We start from the raw sequence: 22,258 nt of genomic DNA, 5'->3' as shown, positions 1-22,258 counted from the left end.
TGTGTTCAGTTATCTGTCTTTATCACCATCTCTAACGTTAAGAACCTTCCCAGACCATAGTATAGCTCTATCTTCCTACAGGACCCTGGAGATTAGAAGCAGTGGAGCCCAAACCTCATAAGAGTCCTCACCCTTATTGCATTATTAGGTAGGGAATTGGCTAAATACTATTAGACCATTGGCTTTCAAACTTGGCTGTACACTAGAGTCACTGGGGGTTTAATCAATACGGGTGCCTGGTTCTATTCTCAGAGACTTGGATCTAATTTGGTATAGGGTAGAGCCTGGACATCAGGATTTAAAAACTCCCCAGGTGATTTTGATGCACAGCCGTTTGGGAGACGCTGTATTAGAAACACTGTCAGCCTCATCCTTTCAAAGCAGGCTTTCGGTGTGTGATAAACGCTGGAGAAGGTAATTATGGGATCTGGATCCTAAGGTTCTATGAACTATGAGGAGGATTCTCAAGCTGCTTTAATTACTATCTTTGTTTATTTGTTTTTACTTAATTTTTGTTCTTATTTTATATTTTCTAAATTTGAATATCTTACTAGTTTTGTAAAGCTGTTTTTAGTTTTATAAGAAAATAGTTACCCTCAACGAGAGGGTGCAGGCTAAATTACACACCGGGTTTCTTTGTTTTGGTCTAGAACTTATTTACTCTATTCATTACCCCTTGATAATCAGAAGTTCAGCCTGGTAAATGACAGATGTAGTTGCTAGATATTATGACTGAAAGAGCATCAGGTGATACCTTCGATTTGGGTGACAAAATAATACAAGAGGTCTCAAGCCCTTCAGTGATAAAACAGTTGGGAACTAGATCTAAAGGGCCATCAAAGATGAAGCAATGGACAGGTCCAGTTGGAACTGAAATGGGAAATTCACACTTGGACTGAGCTCAAGTGATAGATCCCTTTCTCTGTAAGTCCTAGCAAAGATCTCTCCCCGCGGTAGGAAACTGGGATTCTGGGATCTGGGCAGCACTTACTGTCTGGTAGGTGATAACCAGCTGGATCACAGGCAGCGCATAAAACACAGCGATGGTGACGATGTTCCTAAGCAGGCAGAAAGAACCGGAAATAGTTGTTTCCAAATTAACAATGAATCTTTGCTCAATTTTTTTAAAAAAAGAATCCGTCCACCTCATAACTCCTTAGTTCACTTGTAAAAGTAGTTAGAAACGGATTATAGAGCTCCTGTCTCTGCAGCATCCCAATACTATAATCACTGGTAAAACTATAAATAACCCTTGTTTCTGCTTTACCCAAATTATGGATGAGGGCCTCTTCCTTTAGAATGCCGTCTGATTAAAAGTGATCAGAGTGTAAGTAATGGGAGATGGAGTATATGAAGGGATATGGCTCTCTAAGATACCTTAGTTCCAAAATGATGGTCCCACTATGAAATTCCACGGGGCCCCCACTGCCTCTGCTTCCCTGGGATATCTGTATCCAAGTAAAATGGCGGCCCTCCAGAGAAAAGAACGGAAGAGCTGTCACAGCGTCAGTTTGGGATTTCTGAGCAGAGGTCGGGAGTGTAAGGGTGTCACCTGCCAGGCAGCTCAGCCTCTCAGTTTGGAGAGAAGCTGCATCTAGGTGCTTGACCACCACGGGTCTGTTTATCACCCCCTGGGGTACCATCTCCTTTCAGGGTGGTTTCCAGCTACTCTGAGAAGCTGTAGATCTCTAGTCCTGGAAATCACTGGCTCTTCTAAGAGCCAGGCAGGGTGAGAAGACAGAATACATACTAAGAACATAAAGACTCCAGTGTAGTGTCTCTCATGGAAGGTAGTGACATGTTATTGTTGTCTTTCTGGAAATGGGAGTTGGTGTGATCCCTAAACAAAAGGGATTCTACTACCATTCTCATTTTTCCTTTTTTTTTTTTTTTTTAAAGATTTTATTTTTGTCAGAGAAAGAGAGAGTGAGTGCACAAGTAGGTGGGGCGGGAGAGGGAGAAGCAGGCTCCCTGCCAAGCAGGGAGCCAGATGAGGGACTCAATCCCAGGACCCTGAGACCATGACCCAAGCTGAAGGCAGACACTTAACTGACTGAGCCACCCAGGTTCCCCAACTTTGTATGTCTTTAATTTGGGGCTGGTTGCCTTTTATAGTTATTTTTGTTTTTCTTACAGAATGTAACATGAATTCTCAAAACATCTATACTTTTGCCTCATTAAATGGAAACTGGTGTCATAAGTGATTGTGGCTTTTACTAAGAAAACTTTCATTTTACTTAGGGAAGCATGGTCCCAATAGGCATCTACTCACCAAAAATAAATCTTATATTTTTTGCTGACAATTCTCCGGTCCTTCCTGGACAGATCTGACAGGTAAAGGAACATCTAGGATACCAAATAAAAAGAGAGTGCACAACTGTACATGGCAGAAGATACAAAGGAGAGCTTTACAAAATTTCAATCCAATCCCTCGCTAGGGATTAAAATGATTTAATAAAACGTTTCTTTCAAATTTTTCCCCCACAACACCTCAATAAAAATCCTAGCATTTTCTCTGAAATAGTAAGAATTGGCTGATGCGGAAAACGTATTGGGAGTCTCAGATGCTTCATATATCTCAGGAATGGGTTTTCAGTTTTCAGAGATGTCCACTGTGTGGTTCTTGAATGACAGGATTGAAATTAGACAACCTGCTTTCATCTCCTTTACTGGCTACAACACAATATAATAAATATACGCCAGAAAGAAATGAGCTTTATTCCTGAAGGACGCTATGTGCAAAACCAGGGAGTTTTCCCGGGTGTACCCCTCAGTGAATCTCTACTTCCATCTGCTGGATCTCTTCTGCCCTTCTGGTCCTCAGTCAGCCACTTCAGACCCTGAGTGGTGTTGTTTAAAGTTTTATTTACTCAAGTAATCTCTACACCCAACGTGGGGCTTGAACTTACAACCCAGAGATCAAGAGTCCCATGCCCTTCTGATTGAGCCAGCCTCGAGCCCCCAGACCCTGAAGACGGGAATAGATTGCAGTGTTCTAAATGCTCTCGCTTCCTTCTTCCAGAAAGAGATGCTAATTAGCCGAGTATTGCTTTTAGTCTGTACTTGTGTTTTATCTTTAAAGCCCTCAGGGAAGTTTGGTTTTCCCTTGCAAGGAAAAGAGAGGAAACGGAGTTTTGCTGAAGGTGTGTTTGTTGAACTTTCTTTCCGCCTTCACCCTGAGTTTGGTCAGGCAGAGGTACCTTGGTCCGGATAACGTTCTTGTCACTCTCAATGTCTGGCATGGTGTCGAAGTCACTCTCCTCCACGGAGCTGTCTGTGTCTGACTGGCACGTCTGCCCACCATCGGAGGAGGACATCTGCCTGCCAGGACTGGAGCTTGACTCCTCTGAAACAGAGAAAACTCAGCTGCCTTCCAGAGCCAGTACCATGGAGCCCATTCCTCTCTGTAAAAAAGCACAGTGCTGACTCATTCTTGAAAATGTTGTGTTGAAAAATGAACTCCTTCCCCACAACACATGTTCTTTCTCTTAATTCCTCCTCAATGGACTTCTAATTTTCCTCTTCTCCTATTTTTTTATATTTACATTGTCTATTTCTAGGGCCAAATATATATGAAGAACATAAAGGCATTTGCTCTGATAAGGTATTTGTATGCAAAAATAAGATGATGTTTATATGTCATGTTTCATATTTTAAAATATGAACATAAATATATAAACATGTACATGCACGGTTCTGTATGGCATCTTCCACATGTCCGTGTAAGCACACACATATCTAGGGGCTATATATTGCTCGTGGATAAAGTATGTGTACGCTGAGACCCCCCACATGCTGCATCTATGATTACAGCATGAGAACACCACTCTCAGGAAGAAGAATCCTTGTGTTCTCGTGACTGTTTCCCAGAGCAGATGGGAATTTGTGCAGCTCGATGAGCCCATGAGCAGAGCCTACCTTCCGCTTTATTTCTCTGGTTCAGAGAATTAAACGCGCGCGCGCGCACACACACACACACACACACACACTCGCCTGTTCTCGCAGAACCAGAAATAAGTAGCCTGCACGAAACTCACATGCTTCTCCAAGCTTCAGCACACTAATAGAATAAGGACTCTCAGCCCCTTTGCCCTGACATTTTAAATGAATCATTCACAGACCCACAGGAATTCTGTCTCTTTCAGGCCACACAATGAACACTGGGGGGTTGCCATGTGAATGACTAGGTTCAGTTATGAAGTTAGCCAGAAAGAGCAATTGTTTGCCTATGGCCATGTTCACCTGCAGCAGAGCCTTACTATTCTGATCGCCCTCACTCCACTGAAACCTGAGAATGAAACAGCTCGTCAATTGATGTCAGGCTCCCTGACTTGACTCTGACACACTGTTCATGCCCTAAACTCAGGCTGGGTCTGAAAGTATCCCCACGGGGACCTTGGGGGTCGATGGCAGCCACAGTAGGGAATTCTGCTTACGTGTGGCTGGCACAGAAGAACAGAACTGGAGAGAGTTAGAGCTGGAAGGAGACTTCCAGATCACCCAACCGATACATCTTATAAAGAAAAGACAATCTTACAGGATGACCGCATCACGCACTCTCACAATCAGTAGTGGCTGGAGGGCCCTTTATATCCTATTCTCTGGAGAATTAGGAAATAATTCAACGAGTGAACTCATTGTAGGAAATACCTATTGCCCCATAATTGCTTCCTTCAGGGGTGCCGGCAGCAATGGGATGGGACGCCACCATGTTTTCAGAGCCTGTTGGAAAGAAACACAGAGAGGCCAACACTTAACATCCAGTTGCCAAAACAAAACAACACAACTCTAAGTAGTTTGAATAATCAGATCACAACATTTTGAACTTGATTTTCTTTTTACTCGAATACAAGACTCACTGAACTTGACCTGTGGGCCAAATCTAGCCCACCACCTGTTTTTGCCTGCCTCTTTTTTTTTTTAGACTTTTATTTGTTTTTTCAGGTTTTTTTCTTATTTTCACCTCTTTTTGAATAATTTCCATTCTTTTATATGTATGTATATACATACATACATACATACATATATATGTATATATACACACACATATATATGTGTATGTATATGTATATAGATATAGTTTGATTTCTTTCATTCTATTTTATTTTTCTTTCTTTCTTTTTTTTAAATTAACATATATTATTAGCCCCAGGGGTACAGGTCTTGTTGTTGTCTGCCTCTTGAAGTAAGAATGGTTTTAAAATTTTTAAATGGTTGGGGAATGAAATCAAAGGAAGAGTTCATGACAGGTAAAAATTATATGAAATTCAAATTCCAGTGTTCATATATGAAGTTCTATGGAAATAAAGCCACGGTCATTTGGGTTCGTCTATGGCTGCCTTTGGCTATAGCGGCAGAGTTGAGAAATTGCGAGAGAGACATCTGACATTATTTGCTCTTTCGCACTTCACAGGGGAAAAAACCCTCCTGGTTCCCGCCTGAAGGGACTGCAGAGTCCCAAGAACAAAGGAGCACAGGTCTTGAAATTATTTTGAGGAAGGCCACCACTGAACAGAAACATGGAATTAAAGCGCTGTAATTTAGATGTTTTTAAAATAGCATTTAGCAGTACCCTATCTGCAGGATGAGCCCAGATAGGGAGGAAATTAATCCACTCCTCGGAGCAACCAATGATGACAACTGAGCTGGGGATGAGGAAGAATGTGAGATATTTTGAGAGAGATTTCTGGATCTGTTGCCAAATGTCTGTTGGCAGGGAGAGAAAAATCGAATAAGATAATGTTCCTCAAATGTTTCCATTGAGGTTCTCCTGGTAGCAGCCCAGGGAGCGACCTCGTTCCTGAGTCTGGCGGTGTCCTCTGGAGCCAGGCCACTCAAGCATCGGAGGAAAACATCTCCGGACAGTCTCCTTGGTTATGAGGCAAGATGCTCAGTGAGTTTATCCACCTCTGAGGATTAGGCGGAGCTGAACAAGGAGAGGAGAAGCCACAAACAAGCAGCCTATCTAGGCCGTTTCTCTGACTCTAAATGCTACAATGTTTCCAGGAGCCACCCTGGTCTGTGGAGATGCAGGAGAATATGTCTTCACTGCCTCCTGAGCTTTGTAGAGGATCTGGGATGTTATCAGGCTGGCGGGAATCACAATATTGTATCTTTCTTCTGAGGTGATGTTGCTTGTATCACATTCCAGTCAAAAAAGTCTGTGAGTGAACCGGTCAGTCTGGTATACTGTTTAAGGGAAATACATTTTCAGTGAAGACACATAACTGAGGATAGTCTATAACAACCTCATTGTAAATATCTTTCCATTTCTTCATAGAAAATACACTCGTTACAGCTTACATTCCTGCTCTAGTACATAACACGTGGAACCAAAAGCCTCCAACAGTTTATCTCTTGTCACAGCCAGCTCTCCTCACCCAGCTCATAAACTTCCTCCCACTGGTGGGTAGTAAAAACATTACAAACAAGCCAATTTGTAGGCTATATCATGTTTTTAAACTCTTGGTGTGTCCATTCTTTTTCTTCATGAAGAAAAAGAATTAAATCCTGAATTCAAAATATTTAGCCGTGTGATAAAAGATGGCCTGGGAGACTCCATTTCCTTCCTCCTTTTGGTAGCTTAGCCAAGAGTGGGCTCAGCTGGACAGCAAGGCCTTTGACTAATACAGTGGTCCTGGTGGGCAAGGCTGTTTCCAGGCCCTCAGAATGCAGACTCCCTGGCACTATCCCTAGGCCTGGGGATTCCTTGATCTGTGTCTTATTACTTCAAGAGAGTAGATGTTCCTTGGCCCTTCTTGGGCTCACCCGTAAATATGTAACATGGTGTCAACACCCTCTATGCTTTTCGTCCAACTTCAAGGCAAAGAAGGAGGTTATTTGCAGACGCTTAAGTATGAGATATTAAATTTTTTTGTGTGCAATAGCAGTATCATGTGGAAACGTCATGTACAATTTGATGGGCTCTTTGACCTAGGACAGATTTGGCCATAGTTAAGAGCACAGAGCTTTGCTGCTGCGACTATTGACCGTAATGAGTCCCACTTACTATTCCCACACCCACTAGTACTGCTACCGTAACTCATGCTCCCATTGCTGTTACTACTGCTGTGCTTGCTGCTGTTACTACTAACTACTACTACTACTGGCCAGTGTTTACTGATAACTTAGTGTATGTCAGACACCCTTTGAAGTTCTTTGCAAGAATTTACTCTTTTAATTTTTCAATAGCCCTATGAGGTAGGTACTGTGATCACCATTTTAAAACATAACATAAGGGAGACACTTGAGAAATCAAGGATTTGCCCAGAGTTCCTTGGATAGTGGATGGAGAGAGGTTCATTGCATTGGTTTCAGTTAAAACTTATCTTCTTCTTCTTTTTGGGGGGGAAAGAGAGAGAGAGAGAGAGTGTGTGTGTGTGTGTGTGTGAGCAGGGAGAGGGTCAGAGGGAGAGGGGGAGGAAGAATCTTAAGCAGACTCCACGCCCAGCATGCAGCCTCACTCAGGGCTTGATCTCCTGACCCTGGGATCATGACCTGAGCTGAAACCAAGAGTCAGATGCTTAACCGACTGCACCACCCAGGTGCCCCAAAACTTTTCTTTTTCTCCTTCTTCTTCTTTCTTCTTTTTCTTCTTTCTTCTTCTTCTTCTTCTTCTTCTTCTTCTTCTTCTTCTTCTTCTTCTTCTTCTTCTTCTTCTTTCTTTAAAGATTGTATTTATTTATTTGAGAGAGAAAAAGAGGATATGAATGGGGGGAGGGGAGCAGGGTAGAGGCAGAGAGGAGAGGGAGAAGCAGACTCCCTACTGAGCAGAGAGCCTGACACAGGGCTCAATCCCAGGACCCTGGGGTCATGATCTGAGCCGAAGGCCTGGTGCCCCCCAAACTATCTTCATAACTGAAAAATAATACAGGGATTTTCTTTCAAGATATGAATATCAAGTGTGTTACTTTCACAGAGTGCCCAAGAATATCTTCAAAAGAGACAAGGAGGGGGCGCCTGGGTGGCTCAGTGGGTTAAGCCGCTGCCTTCGGCTCAGGTCATGATCTCAGGGTCCTGGGATCGAGTCCCACATCGGGCTCTCTGCTCAGCAGGGAGCCTGCTTCCTCCTCTCTCTCTGCCTGCCTCTCTGCCTGCTTGTGATCTCTCTCTGTCAAATAAATAAATAAAATCTTAAAAAAAAAAAGAGACAAGGAGGTTGAGACTTATTTGCATCTCCACTATAGTAAGCTGATACTTTAAAGAAATATCTAAGCATAACCTTTGCTTTTTAGGTGGTCCGCTGCTGCTTACTGATGATGCTCTATTGGGTCATGCTAGTATCTTCTGTCTAGTTCACTGTGGGGAGTCTCACAGAAACCATGGTGATGGGCTCATCCCAGGTGATGTGGTCTTTTACATTTCCCTCAGTGTCTTTCACATTTTTCTCTTTCCAAGCTTAAACTCCCTCTTTTTAAAACTTTCTATTCAAATATAATTAACATAGAGTGTTATACTAGTTCCAGGTGTACAACATGATTCGACATTCTATACATAACGCAGTGTTTATCATCAGTGTACTCTGAATTCCCATCACCAGCTTCACCCATCTCCCCACCCACCTCCCCCGGTGACCGCCAGTTTATTTTCTGTATTTAAAAATCTGTTTTTTTTATTCATCTTTTTTTTTCTTTGTTCGTTTGCTTTGTTTCTTAAATTCCACAAATGAGCGAAATCATATGGTATTTGTCTTTCTCTGACTGACTTATTTCACTCAGCATTATACCCTCTAGATTCATCCATGCTGTTGGAAATGGCAAGATTTCATTCTTTCTTATGGCTAAATAGTATTCTTTTTCTTTTTAAAGACTTATTTATTTATTTTAGAGAGACAGTGTGCGAGGGGGAGATACAGAGGGGGGAGAGAGAGAATCCTGAGGCAGACTCCCTGCTGAGCGCGCAGCCCGATATGAGGCTCAGTCTTACCACCCTAAGATCATGACCTGAGCAGAAACCAAGGGTCAGCCACTTAAAGGACTGAGCCACCCAGGCGCCCCTGAGTAATATTCTGTTACACACACAAACACACACACACACACACACACCCCACAGCTTCTTCATCCATTCATCTACCTATAGACACTTGGGCTGTTTCCATAATTTGGTCATTATAAATAATGCTGCAAGAAACATAGGGGTACATATAACATTTTGAATTATTGTTTTCATTTTCTTTGGGTAAATGCCCAGTAGAAATTATTGGATATATGATAATTCTATTTTTCAATTTTTTGAGGAAACTTCATACTGTTTTCCACAACAGCTGCACCTGTGTGCATTCCCACCAAGAGTGCACGAGGATTCTTTTCCTCCACATCATTACCAACACTTGCTGTTTCTTGTGTTTTTTATTTTAGCCATTCTGACAGTATGACAGGTATCTTATTGTGGTTTTCATTTGTATTTCCCTGATGATGACTGATGTTGAACATCTTTTCATGTGTCTGTTGGCCATTGGATGTCTCCTTTTGGAGAAATGTCTGTTCATGTCTTCTACCCATTTTTTTTAAAGATTTTATTTATTTATTTGTCAGAGAGAGAGAAAAAGAAAGAGCTCACAAGCAGGCAGAGGCGGAGGGAGAAGCAGGCTCCCTGATGAGCAAGGAGCCCAATGTGGGACTCGATTCCAGGACCCTGGATCATGACCTGAGCGGAAGGCAGCAGCTTAACCGACTGAGCCACCCAGGTATCCCTCTTCTACCCATTTTTAAAATGGATTATTTGTCTGGTTTTTTTTTTTTTTTTTTTTTTTTTTTTTTTTGGTGTTGAGTCATATAGGTTCTTTATATATTTTGGATATAATCCCTTATTGGATAAATCATTTGCAAATATCTTCTCCCATTCAGTAAGTTGTCTTTTTTGTTGTTGTTGATGGTTTCCTTTGGTGTGCAGAAATTTTTATTTTCGTGTAGTCCCGAGAGTTTATTTTTGCCTTTGTTTCCCTTGCCTGAGGAGACATAGCTAATGTTGCTAAGGCCAGTGTCAAAGAGATTACAGCTTATGTTCTCTTCTAGAAGTCTTATGGATTTAGGTCTTTAATTTATTTTGAGTTTATTTTTTGTATATGGTATAGGACAGTGGTCCAGTTTCATTCTGGTGTATATACCTGTCCAGTTTTCCCAGCACCATTTGTTGAAGAGACTTTTTCCTTTTTCCTTTTTCCACGTGTCATTTTTGTGCCAGTACCAGACTGTTTTGATCACTACAGCTTTGTAATATATCCTGAAATCTGGGATTGCGAAAGCTCCAGTTTGGGTCATCTTTTCAAGGTTGCTTTGGCTATTCATGGCCTCCTGTGGTTTATACAAATTTTAGGATTATTTGTTCTAGTTCTTTTCTAGTGAAAAACGCCATATTTTGATACGGATTAAATCTGTAGCTTTAAGCTCCCTCTTTTTAACCATCAGCCTACATCCTTTAAAAAAGATGTAATTAAAAATATTAAATGTTTAAAGAATAGGTAGAGAATGACACTAAAATCTTAACACCCACACTTTGGGGCATTTTGGTGTTACTGAGAAGCCCTCTGCTATGAGAAGCAGAAGTGTGCCTAGGAAAAGGCTGAGTCTGGTTATGGTAGGAGGTTGAAATGGTTTGTGGGAAGTAGTATTTTTGTGGGTGTGAACAAAGGAGGAAAAAAACACAAAAGCTAAGATCAAAGCAAGCGAGCAAACAAAAAACGATCCCTGTTTTGTGAGGTGAAACTTCATTACAAAGCAAAAGTCAGCTGCATGGGTCTGTTCAGACTCCGATGTGGTACTGCCTTTGATACTCAGCTCTGGCTTATAACTGAGCGGGCGGTGGTTCTGATGTAGTCCCGGGCCGCTGTTCCCACCGGGAGGCAGCTGCAACGCCCGTGTAGCTCTATGAGGGACAACAGCATCAGGATTTTCACGGAACTACAGTGGCCCGCACACAAAGATGTGTAACTCAGTGGACATCTACAGGCTCAGCTTAAATATGAGATTGGCCAACACTGGATAACAGTATTCTATTAATTTTTCTAACGTCGAAGGACTTCACGGAATGCAGAAAACCAAAGCGTTCTCTCCCAAACTTCAAATATACTTGATGCTCCATAAGGGGAGTTATATACTTATATTTAACTCTCTATGGTATTCAGAAAGAATTAAACACAAAATATCAGTTTATAGGACAGACCAAGATGTTCTGGCTGGGAATAAGTAAACATAAAAGTTGTGAATGAGCTCATCTTAATGAAGAAACTTGTTCTGGCATCTTTTTTTTTTTTTTTTCCTGAGCACAAACCCTTTGCCATCTGTTTACTTTGTTAACATTGCATAAGATATGCTCACATGCTGGCTTTTTATGTTGAATGCTCAGTGTGAGGAGAAAAACCTCACTTTGAGCACGTTTGGATCTTTCAGAGGCTTCATATTTATAATTGTCCTGTGTTCTGCCTCTGGACTCAGGAGGTCGGAAGCTGAAGAGGGAGTCAGAAACGACGCGAACTCACTGCCAAGAAATTTCAGTTTTACGCCAATAGGCTACCTATCCCCAAAGTCTCAAAAGTTAGGGAGAGAGTTCCAGTCCAAGATGGCAACGTGGGAAGACACTGAACTCACCTCCTCCACGGACACACCAAATCTGCACCTATTTATAGAGCCATTCCTCCTGAAGATCTGAGGGCTGACTGAGCAGCTTCGGCACAGCTAAAGATAGAACAGCAGGAAAAACAAAGCCGCGCTAATGCGAACGAAGGGCCCTGGAGGAACTGGGGTGGCTGGTATAGTTCTGAGGGACTGGGAGCAAATCTGTCCACCTTGCGGCACAGACAAAAGCCCTGGTTTAAAAGGGCAACTAGATGGGGCGCCTGGGTGGCTCAGCGGGTTAAAGCCTCTGCCTTCGGCTCGGGTCATGATCCCAGGGTCCTGGGATCAAGCCCCACATCGGGCTCTCTGCTCAGCAGGGAGCCTGCTTCCCTTCCTCTCTCTGCCTGCCTCTCTGCCTACCTGTGATCTCTGTCTGTCAAATAAATAAATAAAATCTTTAAAAAAAAAAAATAAAAGGGCAACTAGAATAGAAAAGATCCAGTCTTAGAACTCCTCCAATGGTGGGAGCGCTCCTGGAACTCTCTCTGCGGGGAGGAGCTGGCAAGGGCCTCGGGTTCATGACCCCCCCTCCCCCCATAGCGCACAGGGGGCAGGGCCTTGGGGCCTCAGAGCTGACCTGCCTCCTCAGTGCACATTAGTTTGAGAGCTTCTCTCTTCAGAAAGATACAAAAACTTTAAATATAAACAGGGATGCCCGGGTGGCTTAGTTGGTTAAGCATCTGTCTCTGGCTTGTGTCATGATCCTAGGGTCCTGGGATCGAATCACACACCAGGCTCCCTGCTCAATGGGGAACCTGCTTCTCCCTCTCCCTCTGCCTGCTGCTCCCCTTGCTTGTGCTCTCTCTGACAAAATAAATCTTTACATATATATATATATATATATATATATATATTTGTTAAATATATATATTTATCTTTAATGTCTTTATATATATATTTGTAATATATATGTGTGTGTGTGTATATATATGTATGTGTATATATATATATATATATGAACAATATATGTGAAGCCTTTCTACTCTATTAAAATTTGCCACCAGTGTTAAGCTTATCTATAAAGAGAATGTTTGTGAGGAAAAAAAAAAAAAAGACAGGCATCCTGAGTCCCCACTGACAATCTGGGTAAAATCTCCTGTTTTGGTCTTCCGTTTAACCTGTCAATACTCCATAACCACACTCCCAGAGTTCAGCACGGAGAGGAAGATACACACGTCCTGCTCACTTGGTCACTTTGTCATTACCCCCACTCCCCTGCCATCTTCCTCCCACCATCCTACTGGGCTGAGTGAAGTGGGCTTCTTCTCTCTTGCAAGAGTTTTCCTGCCTCATCTTCTTGTTGTGGCAGCATTTGTCCTCTCCCTTTCAGACGTCTGGGTCCGCACTGATTTGGGTGGATCCCAAGTCTAATGGGATCCTCCTTCCCTTTCATATAGTACTCCTAGCTTTTGCTCTGGTTACCAGTGCCTCTGCTATTCCCTGTAGCTCTGATCTCCACTGATCTTCCTGTAGCCCCCACAGTCACATGGATACTGGACCCCTGGGAGAGAAAGGCATTTCTGCATCCTCGTTCCTAAGCAAGGCAAAGTCCCCCTGCCCCCGCAGTGTCTCACCTTAGCTTTCAGATAGATAGTGTCCCTCACTTGCTTCTGTCTCTTGCTCCAGGCTGGTTTCTCAATGCTCCCTTTGATGTGCTTTAAAGAGTTGCTAACTAGTTCTTTCCTAGCGTAGAGTGTGTCTTCTCTGCTCTTGTCTTCAGCATCTAGGTCTTGTTTCACTTGTGGTCATGGGCCATTTTCTGATATAGCCTGTCTGCATAAAAAAGTCTCCTGACCTTTCCCTATTTCAAAGCCCTTTGTGGTGAGCAATCCTATTCCCTATTTCCTAACTAAGCTGGGATCTTTGTTCTGGTATCCTCACCTGGCAGTCCAGGTGCTTAAGTCAGATATTCTCAATTGGGGCTGTAGAGGTGGGTAGGCCATTCTGCCCCCAAGAAGACATTTGGCAATGTCTGGAGACAGTTTTAGTTGTCACGAGGATGGCGTGTACTACTGGTTTCTAGTGGGTAGAGGTGAAGAATGCAGTTAAACATCCTAGAGGACAGCCTCTAACAACAAAGAATTACCCGGCCTGTAACATCAACAATGTTAAATTTGAGAAACAGGTCTTAGAGGAAGAAGATCTAGTTCTGTAAGTAGGCCTGATTGATCTGTAAGTAGGCTTGATTGATCTGCAGGTAAATCTACTCCTTTGCAGTGACTGATATAACAATAAGTAAATGATCCACTCTACACCAGTGAAATATGAGAAGTTACTGGGTGCTCCTGAAAAAGTCCTTCCTTTCGGACATTTTCAGGTGAGGGTGTCAAACTAATTCACCTCACATCAGCACTGGAAGTAAAGCAGAGTCAAGGGAAGGCAGGGAAAAGGACCAGAGCCACCAGACTCAGTCAACCCTGAAGCCCACCCTTCTGCTCAACTTGCAAAGAGAGGAGCCTCTTTATTATTTAAGCATGTTTTGAGCTCTATCTTGTTGTTATTTGCAACCATGTGAATCCTAACCGATGCATCTTTACTTTCTTTCTCCCTCTACCCCTTCTTCCCTCCTTCTCTCTTTCTCCCTCCCTTCCTCTCTTTCTCTTTCTCTCTCTCTCCCTTCCTTTCCTCTCCTCTCCTCCTCTCCTTCCTTCCTTCTTTCTATCATTCATTCATTCATTCATTTCTGCTTGCCATCTGAAGGGTGCCTGTAGCTCGTAGCTAATTTTCAGAGCCTTCTTGATCTTGGATAATGATTTGGCTAAAGATCTCAGTTCTGTCCACTTATATTTAACTGTTCAGGAAACTCTTCCAAACATGGAAATTCCTTATTATTATTACAATATTATCATTACAATAATTTACATTACATAATAAAATGTCTTCACTCATACAATAAAAATAACAGACCATTCTTTCACAGAGCACTAATGGGATCTGATTAATCAGGCTTTCTAAGTTCAGTGGAGACCTAAACTAAGAGCAAAACTTGGAGAACACCAGAAGAAAAAAGATGAGATCCAGAGAGAAGACAAATTCATTTACACATTCTATGAATACAAGGGAAAGTAGGACTTCAGATTTTAAAGACACTAGAGCAGGTGTCCTTTCACAGTTGAAATGTTATCAAAACCAATTGCCTGGGTGGCTGGAAAAATAAACATGCTGACATTGAGGAAAACAAAAAATCAAAGGAAGGCAGGAGAAGCAGCCCTCCAGCAGAGTGAGAAATGTTCCCGCTGGGTGTGTAGGGGACGGGTTTGTGTCTTTCTAATATTCTGTGGGCTCATTTAAGTACAGAAAATACAGAACTAAACATCTGCTGTATGTGACTTAATCAAGTTTCATTTCATCGTTCCTTTTCCAAATAAGCACTCTATGCCAAAGAACTTACAAACACTGAGTAACTCACACTGATTTAGACTTTTAAAAAATGAGGACATTTACAAAAGGTATAAACTTCCAGTTATAAGATAAATGAGTCCTGGGGATGTAAGATGCTGCCTGGTGACTGTAGTTCATGCTACTTTTCATATATTTGAAAGTTCCTAAAAGAGTAGATCTTACAAGTTCTCATCACAAGAAAAAAAAAATTGTAACTGTCTGTGGTGATGGATGTTAACCAGACTCACGGTGCTGATTGTTTTGCAATATATACAGATACCAAATCATTGAGTTTATACCTGAAACTTACACAGTATTACTGGCCAATTATTTCTCAATTAAAAAAATGAGGACAGTTAAATTTTTTAAAGACTTGATAAAAAGATCAGGTAATTTAATTCCTTTGTTCAAATTATCAGAGTGGAGGAAAGGGCATCTTACGATGGTCAAATAATCAAAGAGTTATTATACTCTTTATTATACTAATTAGTTTCAGACATTTCAGGTTTTTAGCTACGTGAACAAAAAAAAAGCCTCTTTCTCAATTTGGGAAAAGTGAGCTCTGTATTAGAGGTGACACAATAAATTCTTACTTTTGTTCACAAGTCAGTTTGGGGACAACAATTTACATCCTAGAAAAGACTCAACTTTAAAAAAAAGATGAATGGCTGATAAATGGTATGGGTAACTGCAAGGGACACTCCGAGCAAAGGTTTTTAGCATGAGCTCCACAGCTCAGTAATTACCAACTGTGAGAACTGGTTCTCACTCGCTCTGCTTTCTGTAGAAAGAGTGCAGATTAGATTACTCTGTGGGAGAGGACGAGAGAGGGTTTGGAAATTACAAAGGGCAAAGAGAAAAAAGTACCACCAAATGGGATGTTGCCACACACTCGATAATCATTTGAATTTGAAACCAGGGTTTTTCTTACCATCACTGGAACCAAAGCTTCCATCGATGGATTTTCTTTGAAACCTGTAAACAAACGCACACACATGCTTCTAAGATAATGAAAACCTCAGCCTTTTACATTTGTTCCCCATAGACTTTGTTGCCGAATTGTCTGCTAGAATCTCTTAAAAATGAGCCTTTGCATGTGGAGAAACTGGCACTCTGACACACTGCTGGCCGGACTGTAGAATGGTGTAGCCACTTTGGAAAACTCTTTGGCAGTTCCTCAGAAAGTTAAACATAGACTTATCATATGGCCAATTCCACTCCTAAGCATGTTTCTACGTGCATAAATTCATTAATTTATTCTCAGATTCCTTTATTTTCAGATAATTCACACACCATAAAGTTCACCCTTCAATGTGTACATTTCAATGAATTTTAATATGTTCACAAAACTGTGCAACTATGCAAATGAGTGGTTCGGTTAGTTAAGCATCTGCCTTCAGCTCAGGTTATGATCCCAGGGTCCTGGGATGGAGTCCTGCATCAGGCTCCCTGCTCAGTGGGAAGCCACTTCTCCCTCTCCCTCTACTTGTGCTCTCTCTCCAACAAACAAACAAATAAATAAATCTTTAAAAAACCCACAATACTGTGCCACTATCACTATTATCTAATTCCAGAAATTTCTATCACCCCCCCAAATTAAAAGCCTATTAGCAGTCACTCCCCAATACCCGCTTCTGTATATTTCAGACAACCACAAATCTACTTTCAGTCTCTATTTATTTGCCTGTTCTGGAAGTTTCATGTAAAACATACTAAATGTCTTTTTTCGACTGGCTTCATTCATTAAGCATAGTGCTTTCAGAGTTCATCTATGTGTAGCATGAATTAATACATCAGTCTTTTATGATTGAATAATACTCCTTTGTATGGTACACCATGTTTCATTTCTTTGTTTACACTCGGACATTTGGTTGTTTCCATGTTTTGGCTATCAGGAATAGCACTGCTATGAACATTTGAGTACAAGTTTCTGTGTGGATATTGAATTCTCTTGGGTATACCTAGGTACGGAGGTATTGGGTATTAGGTAACTGTATTTTTTTTTTTTTTTCAAAACTTTCCACAGTAGCATTATAGCAGGAACTATTTTGCATTCCTACTAGCATTGTGTAAGGTGTCAATTTCTCCACAACTTTACCAACTCTTGTTGTTTTCCATTAAAAAAATACTGTAGTCATCCTAGTGGATAAGGAGTGATATCTCATTGCTGTTTTGATTTACATTTCCCTGATGGCTGATGATGTTGAGCATCTTTTCATATGCTTGTTGGCCACTTGTTTATCTTCTTTGGAGAAATATCTATTCAAATCCTTTGCCCTTTTTATTTATTTTTCTTTGTATCATTGGCTTATAAGAATTCTTTATATAGTATGGATACTAGACTCTTAACAGATATGTGTCACAAACATTTTCTCCCATTTTGTGTTGTGTTTTCACTTCCTTTTTTAAAAAATTTTTTAAAAAGATTTTTCTTTATTCGACAGACAGAGATCACAAGTAGGCAGAGAGGCAGTCAGAGAGAGAGGAAGGGAAGCAGGCTCCCTGCGGAGCAGAGAGCCTGTTGCAGGGGCTTGGTCCCAGGACCCTGAGATCATGACCTGAGCTGAAGGCAGAGGCTTAACCCACTGAGCCACTTCCTTGATAGGCCCTTTAAAAGTACAGAAGTTTTGGGGTTCCTGGGTGGCACAGCCGGTTAAGCGCCTGACTCTTGGTTTCAGCTCAGGTCGTGGTGTCAGGATTGAGAGATGGAGCCCCATGTTGGGATCTGTGCTCAGTGGGGAGCCTGCTTGAGATTCATGTTCCCTCTCCCTCTGCCCCTCCAGCTCCCATTCTCTTTCTCTCTCTAAAATAAAATAAATAAATCTTAAAAAAAAAAAAAAAGAAGAAGAAGAAGCACAGAGGCCCCTGTGTGGCTCCGTCGGTTAAGCATCTGCATCAGCTCAGCATCTGCATCGGCTCAGCTTATGATCCCAGGGTTCTGGGATGGAATCCCACATCAGGCTCTCTGCTTAGCAGGGAGTCTGCTTCTCTCTCTCCCTCTGCCTGCTGCTCCCTCTGCTTGTGTTCCCTCTCTCTGTCAAATAAATAAAATCTTTAAAAATTTTTTTTAAAAAGTACAAAAGTTTTAATTTTGATGAAGTCTAATTTATCTATATTTTTTCTTTTGTTACTTATGCTTCTGGTGCCCTAAGAAACTATTGCCTAATCCAAGGTTACAAAAGATTTACACCTATGTTTTCTTCTAAGAGTTTTATAGATTTAATTCTTATATTTAGATCTTTGATCTGAGTTCATTTTTTAAAAGATTTTATTTTATTTAAGTTTATTCTTATTTTTTTAAAGATTTTATTTATTTATTTGACAGAAAGAGAACAAGTGGGCTCAGCGGCAGGCGGAGGCAGAGGGAGGCTCTCTGCTAAGCACCATGTGGGGCTCGATCCCAGGGCCCTGGTATCATGACCTGAGCCGAAGGCAGCTGCTTTAACTGAGTGAGCCACCCAGGCACCCCAAAGATTTTTTTTCTTAAGTAATCCTTACACCCACTGTGGGCCTTGAACTCATGACCCAGAGATCAAGAGTCACGTGCTCTGCTGATTGAGCGATCCAGGCACTCCTTGAGTTAATTTTTTCCTATGGTGTAAGGTGGGACAAAACTGTGTTCTTTTTCAGGTTGATACCCAGTTGTCTCAACAATATTTGTTGGAAAGAATATCCTTTCTCCATTGAATTATCTTGGTACCCTTGTTAAAAATAGGATCATAGATGTAAGGAGTTTATTTCTAAACTCTCTATTCTATTCCATTGATTTATATGTCTTTCCATATATCAGTGCCAAAGTTTTGATTATGCAGCTTTGTAGTAAGTTTTGATATCAAAAGGTGTAAGACCTCCAGTTTTGTTCTTTTTTTTTTTTTTTTCTTTAATGACTATTTTACCTATTCTGGGTCCCTTGCATTTCCCTATAAATTTTAAGATCAGTTTGTCAGTTTCTGTGAGAAAGTCAGCTGGGACTTTGATAGGGATTGTTTTGAATCTATAGATCAGTTTGGGGAGTATTGCCCAATGTGTTTTAGTTTCTGTTGCTGCTATAAAAAATTATCACAAACTTAGTGGCTTAGAATGATATAAATTTATTATCTTACAGTTCTGGATGTCAGAATTCCAAAATGCATCTTATATGGCTAAAACTAAGGTAGCAAGCAAGGCTGTATTCCTTCCAGACTCTCCTGGGGGATTATACTTTTCCTTGCCCTGTCTAGCTCCTAGAGGCCACCTGCATTCCTTGACTCATAGTCCCTTCCTCTACCGTCAAAGTGCACTGCTCCAACCTCTGCTTCTATCATCACATTTCCTTCTGCCCTTGACCCACTTGTCTCCCTCTTACAAGGACCCTTGTGATTAGATTGTACCCACATGGATAATCCAGAACAATGTCCATAATTTATCACATCTGTAAAATTTCTTTTTGCTATGTAAAGTAACATGTTTACAAGTTCTGGATGTTAGGATTTGGACATCTTTTGGGGACCATGATTTTACTACACCATCTTAGTAATATTCATTCTTCCAAACCATGAACATGGGACATCTTTCCATTTATTTAGGTCCTCTTTAATTTGTTTCAAGGATGTTTTGTCATTTTCAGTGTACAAATTTTATATTTAATTTGTTAAATTTATTAAGTTTATTATTATTATTATTTTAAAAAGATTTTGTTTATTTATTTGACAGAGAGAGATCACAAGTAGGCAGAGAGGCAGGCAGAGAGAGAGGGGGAAGCAGGCTCCCCACTGAGCAGAGACCCTGGATGCGGAGTTTGATCCTAGGACCCTGAGATCACGACCCGTGCTGAAGGCAGAGCCACCCAGGTGCCCCAGTTTCTTATTATTTTTAAAAATATTTATTTATTTTGGAGAGAGAGTGTGAGCAGAGGGAGGGGCAGAGGGAGAGAGAGAGAATCCTCAAGCAGACTCCCTGCTGAGTGTGCACGGGCATCTCCACCCCATGTGGGGCTCGATCCCAGATCAGGACCTGAGCCAAAACCAAGAGTCAGACACTCAACCTAATGAGTCACCCATATGCCCCTAGTATTTTATTATTTTTGGTACTATTGAAAATGGAATTGTTTTCTTAACTCCATGCTTGGATTGTTCATTGCTAGTGTGTAGAAATACAACTGATTTTTGTATATCGATCTTATATCCTGTAATCTCGATGAAAGTTTCTCTTTAGAGGTGATGAAAATCAAATAGTGGTGACGGTTTTTGCAACTGTGAATATACTAAAAACCACTGAACTGTATACTTTAAAAGGGTGAATCTTATGATCTGTGAATTATGTGTCAGTAAACTTTTACTAAAAAAGCCAGGTATATCATTTGGGAATGTCCGTGAAACACTAAAATGTGAATTACCATCTTCTCACAAAAGGAGCATCTCTTTTGGATGTGAGGTTAGAGTCAGGGAGGAGGAAAGTTAGGGGTTAGACATGCTTGTGCTTTGGTACGTGCTCTTGTTTACTTCCAGATGGCAACTCTAGAAGTTGCACACTCCTGATCCTAGTATGTTTGGTGGAAGAACTTCTCTTCATACCTCTTTTGTTCCTAGACACAGCAAACTCATCCCTGCCTCAGGGCCTTTGCTATTGTTCTCTGTCTGGGCCACTCTCTCACCACATTCTCACATGGTTGGCTCCTTTTTGCTATTGAAGTCTCACTTCTGAGAGATCTTCCTTGCTGAACAAATCAAATCTAAAGTAGCTTTCCCAATCCATTCTCTATCACACTACAGTGTTTTTTTTTTCTCCTCCTGTCACTAGCTGAAATTATTTGCCTTATTAATTGCTTGCTTGTGTGTTTTTCCTTTGTAAAATATAAGTTCTTTTGGAGCCAGATCTAGACTTTTTTTTTTTTTTAAAGATTTTATTTATTTATTTGAGAGAGAGACAGTGAGAGAGAGCATGAGCGAGGAGAAGGTCAGAGAGAGAAGCAGACCCCCCATGTAGCCAGGAGCCCGATGCGGGACTCGATTCCGGGACTCCAGGATCATGACCTGAGCCGAAGGCAGTCGTCCAACCAACTGAGCCACCCAGGCGTCCCTAGACTGTCTTGTTCACCACTGCATCCTTAAGCTCTGGGACAGAGCCTGGCACATAGGAAATTATAACTAAATGTTTGTTGAATGAAAAAAACATATTTTTAAAGAGAGCAGCTACAATTTGGATTAACTGTTTTAGCTGGCAAATGAAGCTCTGGCAAAGTCCCTTTTTAAAAAAAAATTAAATTTAAAATTTTAATTCCAGTATAGTTAACATACAGTGTTATATTGATTTCAGGTGTACAAATAGTTATTCAACAACTCTATACATTACCCAGTGTTCATCATGGTAAGTGCATTCTTGAATCCCCTTCACCTGTTTCACTGATCCCCCGCCCCCCCACTCTAGTAACCATCAGTTTGTTCTCTATAGTTAAGAGTCTGTTTCTTGCTTTGTCTTTCTTATTCCCCCACACCCCCATTGCTCATTTGTTTTGTTTCTTAGATTCCACATGAGTGAAGTCATATGGTCTGTCTCTGTCTCTCTAGAAGACTGACTTATTTCACTTAGCATAATACTCTTTAATTAATGCTATTGCACTTTGTGGTAAATACCCAGTAATGCCATTACTGGATCATGGGGTAGCTCTATTTTTAACTTTTTGAGGAACCTCCATACTGTTTTCCACAGTGGCTGCACCAGTTTGCATTCCCACCAACGGTTCACAAAGGTTCTTTTCCTTCACATCCTCACCAACACTTGTTGAAATCTCCTTTTAAAACAATCCTAGTGATATTAACTGGCAAGCAATTCTATGGACTCATAAAAGATGATGTGTTTGTACTAACAGCCTTTATCCACATTTGCCATAGGTTTCGGAGCTGACAAAATTCTTCAGTAGAGGGGTTAAATGATTTAGAAAGCTAGGCTGAGGCGGGCAGTATCCCAGGTGCAAAGAGAAAAAGGAGATGAGAACAGGGCCAGCTGATTACAAAATGGTGACACCTCCTCTTGCATTCAGCTCCTTACATCAAAAGGTGGAGTCTGGGGGCGCCTGGGTGGCTCAGTGGGTTAAGCCGCTGCCTTCGGCTCAGGTCATGATCTCAGGGTCCTGGGATCGAGTCCCGCATCGGGCTCTCTGCTCAGCGGGGAGCCTGCTTCCCTCTCTCTCTGCCTGCCTCTCCGTCTACTTGTGATCTCTCTCTGTCAAATAAATAAATAAAATCTTTAAAAAAAAAAAAAGGTGGAGTCTGTATCTTCACCTCTGG

At 41.4% G+C, this 22,258-nt stretch overlaps 1 protein-coding gene across 3 annotated transcripts in view; it reads right to left on the bottom strand.

Annotated features, from left to right (window-relative positions):
* SIDT1 (SID1 transmembrane family member 1) overlaps positions 1 to 22,258 on the bottom strand; it is a 93,960-nt gene that overhangs the window by 19,752 nt on the left and 51,950 nt on the right. For all 3 annotated transcript variants that reach the window (XM_047724953.1, XM_047724955.1, XM_047724962.1), the window contains 5 exons: positions 15,925 to 15,968; positions 4,651 to 4,722; positions 3,201 to 3,346; positions 2,273 to 2,346; positions 992 to 1,058 (listed from right to left, as the gene is read on the bottom strand). In XM_047724953.1, coding sequence (XP_047580909.1) covers positions 992 to 1,058; positions 2,273 to 2,346; positions 3,201 to 3,346; positions 4,651 to 4,722; positions 15,925 to 15,968 — 403 coding nt within the window. The remainder of the gene's footprint in view (positions 1 to 991; positions 1,059 to 2,272; positions 2,347 to 3,200; positions 3,347 to 4,650; positions 4,723 to 15,924; positions 15,969 to 22,258) is intronic.

The sequence above is a fragment of the Lutra lutra genome, chromosome 1 (genome assembly GCF_902655055.1).
Source record: "Lutra lutra chromosome 1, mLutLut1.2, whole genome shotgun sequence".
In the NCBI taxonomy this organism is placed as follows: Eukaryota; Metazoa; Chordata; class Mammalia; order Carnivora; family Mustelidae; genus Lutra; species Lutra lutra.
Note: the sequence above shows the minus strand (reverse complement) of the source record. Positions and strands in the feature narration are given on the sequence as shown.